General features: G+C 42.8%; 1 protein-coding gene across 5 annotated transcripts in view; it reads right to left on the bottom strand.

Moving 5' to 3' along the window:
* Nucleotides 1-10494, bottom strand: part of LOC109320799 (AP-2 complex subunit alpha-2) — a 621923-nt gene that overhangs the window by 590982 nt on the left and 20447 nt on the right. For all 5 annotated transcript variants that reach the window (XM_019551064.1, XM_019551065.1, XM_019551067.1 and 2 more), the window contains exon 2: nt 2469-2537. In XM_019551064.1, the coding sequence (XP_019406609.1) occupies nt 2469-2537 (69 nt within the window). The remainder of the gene's footprint in view (nt 1-2468; nt 2538-10494) is intronic.

The raw sequence follows: 10494 nt of genomic DNA, 5'->3' as shown, positions 1-10494 counted from the left end.
ACTCCTGACTCCAATGTCCACATCATTAATGAAGATGTTGAACAGTACGGGTCCAAGGACAGAGCCTTGAGGGACCCCACTGGTCACAGGGATGTGACACTAATCCCTGGCAAGCCAAACTATACTACATTTGAGGAGTTTTAGTTTAAATGCACCAGAAAGACTTGTAAGGTGTCCTGAAATGCCACTCATGCAAAACAGTTACGCTGTTGCAGCGCAAGAGAGGGCAAAAAACATGGTGTGTACAAAACGCCCAGCTAGACTAGGACCAAAAGTTGCATTTGTCCTCAACAGAACCCGCCCCCCGACTGGCATGTATGCACATCACCCTTCCAATCAGGATTTAATGGGTGGCTGAATTCAGTGCTGCTTTTCTCCCACCAATTCAATGGTGAAGTCCCAACTGCTCAGACATAACGGGGAACATCCCAGGACAAATTGCCCGCATTTTTTATCCCATGAACCTTTAGAAAAAAAGTCCTGGGACAATGTACATCTGAACAACTGTACTTTGTCCTGCAATAAAATAGTTTTTCCCCAGAGGAAAGAATGTAACATTTGCCAGTTGCCCCTGATAACTAGTAAAGTCGTACCCAACTTCCTCACCACTATATGCAGATCATAGTACGGTTTTAGCTCCTTCCCTTAGGAAGACTACGGCAAGTTTTCTACTGCTTCGATTTTACCTTTGGAAAAAAGGCACGGTCTCAGAAGGTACTTCCCTAGTCATTTCTTTTGAATTTCCATTGCATGCAAGATACATGCCCATGTTGCACAAAAGAACCTTGAGTTGGGGTGGGGAGACAAAGAAAACACATTATACACAAATGAGGAAGTTCAAACTCTAATTACCATAAACATCAATTAGTTTAAGAGGCCAACCAGTTCTGCATGCAGAATTGTTTTCAAGCTTCAGCTGCATAACCCTCAAGACATGGTTTTTTTGGAATAGCGTTTAAAATCTCCAATTAAAAGTTTGGTTTTAAAAATAAAACATTTCACAGAACTCCCTTTTTTCTAATAAGAGATTTTTTTAAAAAAAAAAGAGTGTTTTTCCCCTGGGCAAAGGGAAAAAAGTGTGGCAACCAAATCTGTTGTTAGGCTTGAACAATCCAGCAGCTTTTCAGAAACCAATGACATGCCTGCAAACACACTTCAGAGCCAATATTAAGAATAAGACAAGGTAACACTTCAGGTTTCTATTTAAGTAACAGTCACTTGTTCCATTTAGAACCAGGACCCTATGAAGGGGAAGACATTGTTAGAGTAACAGCTGACAGAAAGATTGTACCAAACAACATCCACCCTGTTACACATCATCTAGTCATGAACAGCCAGCCTCAGAGCAACTTGGTTTTGTTTTTGTTTTTTACTCAAACACCACAGCTACCATTAGAAACTCCCCAAAATACAAGGCACCATGTTTATACTACAAAAAAATTGAGATGCAGAACAGTTATTTCCAGGACTCCCACTGACAATTAAATATCATCTGCTACTTAAAACCCAAGACAAACTGCCTTATATTGAAAATAATACTACAAGCCACGTTAAAAAAGAGATATGGTACACTCAGTTTAAAGGCATTACACCAAGTTTTCTTCTTGAAACCGCTACGTTACTTAGATAACCCAAAAAGGATATCCTCTACAGAAATATGCTGCTAGTTTAGTGGTTATATACAGCCACATATCAATCCGAGATTTAGGATTACTTGCTAGATGATCGAGCAACTGCAATCCATAATGACAAAAGGGAGCCTAGCATTCAAGTTACAGTAGATAAAATGCAAGATGAATTATCATAGTCTAGAAGAGCAATTCTCAGCCAGGGTGCTGCAAGCTGGATGCTATTGGGGCCAGGTTAAAATGCCCCACAGCTCCTGAGAAGCAGATGGAGCTGGAGCCCATGCTTTTCTGCAGCCCTTCCTAGTCCAATCCTACATGCTCCATCTGGGAACAGGCATACCAGGCAAGTGGGACTGTCCCATATCCCTCTTTCCAGGAGCACGAGGGGTCAGACTGGGAAGGGCTCTGGCAGGAATAAAGCACTGGCTTGCAGGCATTTGCAGTGTCTGGCCTAGGTGCAGGGATGCCCAGGGTAGTAAGACTACCCTTATTTCCCTACCTACCCCCTTCCTCCCTTCTGCCACCCCCAAACAAATTCAGGGGCACAGGGCAGTTCCGCCCACGGCACAACTCATTAGTTACACCTCTGCTCCTACATGCTTTCAGTCAATCAGAAAAACCCAATACAAGCAGGAACATGCAACACTGCCCTCGTTGAGAACCACTGGAGGCAAGACAAGACAGTATAACAGTGGCTCTCAGGCGGGGATGCCGAAGTCAAGGCACCCCTCTACAGCTATTATAACTAAAGAGGGTGAAAACCACTGATTTAAAGATGGCCACACAGAGAAAATAATTTAGCCCAGAGTTGATTTCTGATACTGGCACAAACACACTTACCTTTAAATTTTGACCGAATGTTTGCCAGTTCTTTGTTTATTCTCTTTATCTCTGCTTCTTTGCTTTTGCCTGAAAAAGAGCAGAAACACTAGATCAAGGCCTGGCATTTCAAACAGCTCCCTAATTTATTCCACCATGTTCCCCTGCTCCCTACCCCCCACTAATCATCCATCTAGAGCGTACAAGCAGCAGATGTTTCCACATGTCACGGAACAAAAACAAATGTCACGTTATACAAAATGTGAAAATTTTATACAGGAACTGCATTATCCTTAAAGAACCTATGCTGAAATGGTTCCAAGGGCACTTATCACAAAACTTATTTCAAATTCTCCAGACATGTGGAAGCTCACCTCTTCCATTTGTTTCAGTTTTGATTTATATTCCTTAGAACGTATTAGTTTCTCCATTTTTTTGTGAAAGCCAACAAGAACATTGGGTCCTTGACAGAACATACATACTTAGGCTGCAAGTTAAAACAGAAATCCTTGACATCCTTGACCAACTGCAACTTGTAGCAGGAATGGGTCAGAGCATTTAGGCAGGCAAGGTTCTTTGAGTGGATGTGATATCTTTTATTAGACCAAATGAGTAGCTGAAAAAAAAAAAAAAAAAGAGTTCTTAGCAGCTTTTGGGCACAAGTCACCCTTCTTTAGACACAGAGAACCCCTGCTGGTCTGAGACTCCAAGGAATGAGAGAAGCTAGAAGTGTAGAGTCTCAGACCAGCAGATACTCCCTATGCCTAAAGAAGGGTGACTGCACCCAAAAACTGACTAAACTTTGTTCTAACTACTCAGGTGGTCTAATAAAAAAAGTTAATCACATCCACTCAAAGAACCTTGCCTGCCTATGTCCTAAGACCAACACGGCTACAACCAAAAACTCAGAGACATTTTAACAGATTAAAAACCTAAAAAAAAAAAAAGTCACCAACATAGGACTGTGGCTTTTCTTTTTAGTTTTTCCATTTAGTCAGACTGGCATTACCCTCAAAAAAAGGTCCCTGAGGAATTCTGTTATGCCATTGCAAAAGACCTCCTACAATTAAAGTCCTTAATACACAGCCAGCTTTCATATTGATTATCCGTTAGTGGATGGGCAATATTAGCAGCCTTTGAGAGCCTGACCTTAGAGCTATTGCAAAGTGGTATGAACATAGAGCAGAAAAAATTCTGTACATAAACCCAATAAATGAAGAACAAGGCTCTAGCACAGCGCAAAAAAGGACAGTTACAAGCCAACAGAATGTTTGCATGAAAGAATATAAAAGTACTGCTGTAGAAGGATTAAGTTCACACCATATTAATAGGAAACTGCCTTACCAGTACAATTTGTACTTCACAGCATTTGTTTTCCAAGAATAGACATACAAATATTTTCTGCTTAACAGGGAAGAAAGCCACCCATAGTTATTCATAAAGACTGGTTGTATTTTGCCACTAAAATGATGCAACTTTTTCCTAGCTACACAAAACTATTCAAGCTTCATAAACATGCAATACACAAATCGGCATTATACCAGTTGTTGACCTTGTTACTCTGCTGGAAAATTAGCTGCCACTTCATTTTTAGACAGAAGCAGTGAAGGCTAGTTTCCCTTACCTCTATTTGGAACAGTAAGGCTGCAAGAGATCTCAGGTCATTTAGTCCAACCATGGCTCAAAGCAGGATCATCCCTGACTACACTATCCCATTAAAGCATTTGTCTGAACTGCTTTTAGAGACGTTGAAGGATGAAGACACCGCAACCTTTGTGGGTAGCCTAGTCCAAGCCTTCACCACCCTCAATCAGGAAGTCTTTTGTTACTCAAAACTAAGCATTTTCCTTGTTGCAATACAAGGCCAAAACTCCTTTCCTGTCCCCTGCATCAACACAGACTAGTCCAGGAGTCAGCAACATTTCTGGGCAGTACCAAACACTCACAACCCCAACTTGTAAGCTGTTGGCATACCAAGGGCAGATGGCAAGGGACCCAATCTCTGGTTGTGGCAGCACAGCCCTGGCCCCTTCCTCGAGGTGCAAGTGCCAAGCAAGATGCCTTTGCATGCCACGGTCTGGCACATGTGCCAGGGGGTGCCTATCCCTGACCTAGTCTATCACCATCTTTATAGCCACCTGTGACAGACTAGGGTTTTATTATAATATTTCAGTTTTAAAATCTGTTCATAGATTGATTTGTGTTGTATTCACTTTTCATACCTCAGTTTGACCAGTTGATGCAGGGGAAAATGAAGGGTTAGAGTCTCTAAGTCTCACAGCAGCCCTAGTGCGGGAGGAGACCATATGGACCTCCAGCATGGGACATTTTAAAGGCTTTGTTAATGCAACAAGGTGGGGGATAGGAGGGCAGTTTGGGGCTTGTGAACTTCCAAGAGCTAACTTGGGGGAGCTCTGGACTGAGGGTTGGACTGGGGACAGAGGGGCTGCTTAACCCTCTGGAGGGGGCAGAGAACAGCAGACTGGGTGTTTTTGCTCCAATAAGAACCTTTATTAATGAGGAGCTGTTTGTCTGCTTGGAACTTTGGCGCATGCTTTTCCCTATCTAGAGACAAGTCAAGCTTGGCCACCACAATTCAAAAAGGATGTGGAGAAGCTTGAGAGAGTCCAGAGAAGAGCCACGCGCATGATCAGAGGGCAGGAAAACAGATCTTCCGATGATGGGCTGAGAGACATGGGACTCTTTAGCCTGGAAGAGCATAGGCTCAGGGGTGATCTGATGGCCATCTATAAGTTTATCAGGGGTGACTACCAGGATCTGGGGGAACGTTTGTTCACCAGAGCGCCCCAAGGGATGACGAGGTCGAACGGTCACAAACTCCTGCAAGACCGTTTCAGGCGGGACATAAGGAAGAATTTCTTTACTGTCCGAGCCCCCGAGGGCTGGAACAGCCTGCCAGCGGAGGTGGTTCAAGCACCTACATTGAACACCTTCAAGAGTAAATTGGATGCTCATCTTGCTGGGATCCTATGACCCCAGCTGACTTCCTGCCCTTTGGGCAGGGGGCTGGACTCAATGATCTCCTGAGGTCCCTTCCAGCCCTGCTGTCTATGAAAGTCCAGAAAGGAAGCTCCCAGGAGGCAAGGCCACAGAACTAGAGGGTCAGGAGCCAAATGGCCAGGGTCTCAGGGAGCTGGAAGGACTCGGAACTCTCCCCCTACTCTGGAATCAAAGCCTAGGCTGGCTTCAGGGGGCACTCAGACACCAAACAGAACTGGAGAGGTCCCAAGCAAGCACCCACTGGGGGAGCAGAAGAAGGTATCTGTAACACCACCCTTCCAGTATTTGAAGACTTCAAAGATTCTACCCAAACCCCAGTCTTCTCTCTTCCGAACTAAATAACTCTAGTTCTTCCAGTCTGTCCTGAGAAGGCATGTTTCTCACACCTCTAAATCACTTTGTTTGTTCTCTGCTGGACTTTCTGATCTGCCCACATCTTTCTTGATGAGACCCAAAAAGTGGACACTATTCCAGGTGAGGCCTCACTAGTACCTAATAGAGCAAGATGAAATTACTTCCCTTAATTTGCAAGTGCTCCTCCTATTAGTACAGCTCAGTACCATATTGGCCTTTCACAAGATAAGTACAACCTTCTGACAAAACGCACCTATCAATGGCTCAGTGCCTCCCACCCCAAAACCAGCCACCATTTAAAGCAATCATGGTGCTGTATGAGCAGGTGGTACAGTAAATCAATTTCCAAATTCAATGATCCACATGGGTCTAGCAGCCTGCAACAGGAAGAGAGGCAGCGACAAGCAATAAGACAACATTATTTGCCTGAAAACTCAAGGAAGGAGCCTTCAACAAGAACTGACTGGGTAGATCAAAGCAAGAGGCTGGAAAATGCATAAAATAATATCACTGTTACTTTTAAGTTGGGGGGGGGGCAGGTTTGGGGTTGAATTAGATGGGCAGGTAGCTTTAAAAAAAAAGAAGAACTGAAGCTGTGCACTTTATTTAGCTTAAGCAGATACCTCAGCCAGAATGATTAACAGGAATAAGTGGGTATCAATACACAGCTCTGCATCAACAATACACACATTGCTGCTTTGGCACTGGCTCTTTACCACCTATTGTTGTAAATATTTATTTGTTTCGACCTGTCCCACAATTGAGTCTATTACCCTATCTGCACATCAATAGCTGTCCATTACTGTATATTTAAGTGAGGCTTTCTATTCTGTAATTTCCCCCCAGAGCTTTACAGAGAGCATTACTTAAGCAGACAAGTCTTGGCAAAGAATGCATGAAACATCATAGCTACAAACATTTTAGACTAACACTGTCACCACACAGCCAAGGCAACATCTTGAACATCCTGACCTAGCCACCTAGGTCTTTAAGATACCCTTGAACTTAACCAAAGAAATCCACACACACTGGAAAAAAGTTGTTAGGATTTAAAATAACCCAGTTCCCAAGTGCATTTCAATCTTCATACTTTAGTCCAAAGAGTGTATTTAGCAAGCTTATTTTGCAAAGTTTTTACTCAGAAATGTGTTCCCTCCCAGGCTGAAATTCAAGTTGTCAAAGCACACAAACCAGCATCTTAGCAGTGGTGAGAATGCCTCAAATCACTCTTAGAACTGGGACAGCAGTGAGTAAATTCAGTTACTTCTGCCAGTTCTATGACCCTCCATAGCATATCAAAGTTAGATTCACCATCTTGAGATTTCAGTACCATTGCTTTGATATTGGTCCCTTTTGGGAAGATCTTTTAAATCCTTAGCTAGTATCAGAAGGCTAGTTTACATGCCCATTTGATTTGAATGTCTACTACCTATACTTTTTATTTGTGCATACATTAAAATCCAGCTAAAAACTATTTAAGTTACACTACTCAGCATTTCTCAAAACTCTGTAGTCACCACTAAGGTGACCATGAGTTCAAGAACAAGAGGGGTGAATTAGGAACATTATGAATGTCAATAAAATATAAGAAATTAAAATGCAGTTCCCATTAAAAGTTGCAATATATTTTTTCTCTTGCTCATAAAAGTTTAGCAGCATTTCAGTGTCTGGGCTCCAACACCATGTTAGTGGAGCACTATTAGTTCTGCCTTCAGGCTGAGAAGAGATAAAGAGCTTTGCAGAGAAATGGGTTGGGAAGAAAAACAGGGTGGGGGAGAATAACCAACCCCCATGCACTTGAGTTTTCCGTTGTTGTTAACAATAAGACTAAGCAACACCTTTGACAATTTTGTGAGATCTGTGTAGAGGCAATAGACAGCATGCTAGCTATTAAAAAAGAAGAAGTCAGCAGCACCTATTCTTATAAGACTGTTTGTATTATAACAATACATGTTACAGCCTCCTGTAATGCAAGCTTAACTGTGGACTAAATTTCAGCATGAGTTCAATTCAAGATCAGAACAGGGACGGATCAAGAGCAAGGTGTTCTCCGAATATGGGGTTACAATTATGGCTAATTATTATAAATAATACTGTTTGTCCATTTCGGCACTGAAGTTTCCCTACTAATAAACCCCCTTAAAAGTTTATCTGTAGGTCAGTCCTATTTTCAGCTATAGGGCCTGTTTCCATGTTTTTCCACTTTTCTGGTCACAAAAAGGTATCAGTAACTAGTAACACAAGGTAGAAGACAGTAGATTTGCACCATATCAAAACTGAATCAGGGATGCACAAGCTTTTCATAAGGAGCAGCTTACTCCATCAGATAGAATTTGATGGAATAAGCCACTACTTACAAAAGCTTATAGACCAACTAAATCTCATGCACAGCATAAAGGTGGATTAACCACCATGCCTTCTGCCCGATTTCAGACAAACACAGCTAACTACCTCTCAAAAACAAAGCAACCCTCCCTACCCACACCTTATGCCATTTTACTAGAACACTGACCTTTAAAATGCGAATCACCGAATGAAGACATTTTACTTCCTTTGAAAAAATGCGTTTAGATGGCTAGGCACCACAGAACACTGAACTGTGTGCAAGATCACTATTCTGTTCCATATTTTATTTGGCAGTAACTTAAAATGTTACTATGAGAAGCAGCACATAGAGCACCCATTAGAGAGAAACCTTGCTTTTATAAAAGTGTAAAATTTAGACCAAAAATTTGAGATGCAAAAAGTGCTTGGGTCCATCGATAAAGTTAGGACTGTTGTGAATACAGCTTCCATAGTTTTCAAATTAAGAATTTTGCCACACTTCAGCTCACTGCTTTTTAAACCAACATTGCACAATAGAACTTTTAACCAGATAAAAGAAACAGACGATTAGTTACTTGGTCTCTTTCTCAGTCCGAGAACCAGTCAGGCCTTAAGTTCTGTGCTTTAACCACAAAATTATTCTCCTTCCTTAAAGAATGTTTCAAGAAGAAATTTCTGCCCTTTAGATTCATGTTTAGAAACTGGGTTCTTTGTTTCCCTAGTAAATCAACTGCTACAAGTATTTTAATACAACCACCCTTCTGCTTAGGAATGTGTGATGTCAGCACCTTTAAGGGAGGACAGATTACAGTCTCAGATGAGAGAAACTACTTCTTTCAGCTTAAGCTTTTTAAACCGTTTAATGCAATTGCTCCAAATCCTTGAAGCTTTACAAATGTATAGCAAGAGCCAGAAGCAAGTGTGGTCCCTCTTACACTTTTTAAAAGTTTTTGTATCTTCATACAAGTCTGTGGCCATACACTAGTGAGAATCAGCCTTCTGGCTCCCTGTGCCTGGATCAGCTCTGCACCACCCCCACATGCTGGGACTGGGCCCCACACTATCCTTGTGCATCCAACCTAATATAGGGTCATGGCCCATGAGACCCTACCACAAATATGCCAGCTGGATGACAAAGCACCAGAGCCTGAGGGTTAAGCACCAAAGCCATACACCTGTATAAAAACTTATATGAAAATGTTGGTCTCAGCCATAAATTAACGTGGCATCTGAAATAGTTCTGCACCATATTGTTAATGAGCTGCTGAACTATTTACTCTATCCCATGAGAGTCAGACTCATGACTTCTCCAAGTCATCTGCTGCTCAATACACTGACGATTCCAATTAAAATTAGTGGGTTTTTTTAATAAAGGCATTCCTTTAATGTCTTACTGATTTTGTATAAGTTTACTGAACACTAGTGTATGGTAAGTTCACTTATTTCTTAAGGATAAAAAGAACAGGAAACTGTTTTGCAATTCTACCAGCTATTTAGTAACTGCCCAGAAAGTCATATTCAGCTGAGAGAACTCTGCCAACGTTAGTATGAAGATGGGTTTTGCCATCTAAAACTTCTTTGCATGTTGAAAGTACACAGATTAAAAAAGTCTCCTTAAGCATAACAGGAAAAAATTATTTGAATGGATGAATGAGATTCCTGGTATACATCTGACAGTTCTTAATATGCAGTTTTCAGGCTGCTAGTTCAGTACAGAGTACAAATCAAAGGAAAAAAAGCAGTAGATTCCTTTACACTATAGGAGCAGGGGTGGGCAACATACAGCCTGGAGGCCAAATCCAGCCCACCAAGAGGTTCTGCCCAGCCTGTGGTGGGTCCCTCAATCCCGCCCAGCCCAGTCGCAGAGGCAGTCTGGGCCATGGTATGTGCAGCCGGTCCTGCCACCACTAGACCCAACCCAGCTGACCAAGCAGCCAGGACTGTCTGCTCCACATCCACCACCGGGGGTGGGACCTATACAAGCAAGGCACATGGCCAGGCAGATGGGATGGGGCAATGAGCAGACAGGGAGCTGTGCTCAGGAGCAGGACAGGCAGTTGAACCTGGGTTCACAAGGTGATGGCACAGAGCTGACACCCAGGCCAGAGCTGCAATCTACTTCCTATACTGCCTTGTGACAGGCGCCAGTTCTGCAGGCAGTGGCATGCAGGGAGCAGACTGCAGTTCTGCCCCAGGCCTTGGCTCCACGTTGTCACCGCCCCGAGTTCCCAGAGCTACACCCAGATGCAGCTCCGCCTGCCTACAGGCCCATCCTGTCCACCTGGCCACACTCCCTGTCTGCATAGTTCCCAGACAGTCTCTACAGCAGGGGCAGGCAGTTATTTTG

The sequence above is a fragment of the Crocodylus porosus genome, unplaced genomic scaffold (assembly GCF_001723895.1).
Source record: "Crocodylus porosus isolate Cpor-Errol unplaced genomic scaffold, CroPor_comp1, whole genome shotgun sequence".
Lineage (NCBI taxonomy): Eukaryota > Metazoa > Chordata > Crocodylia > Crocodylidae > Crocodylus > Crocodylus porosus.
The sequence above is the reverse complement of the archived record's forward strand: the minus strand, read 5'-3'. Positions and strand labels throughout refer to the sequence as shown.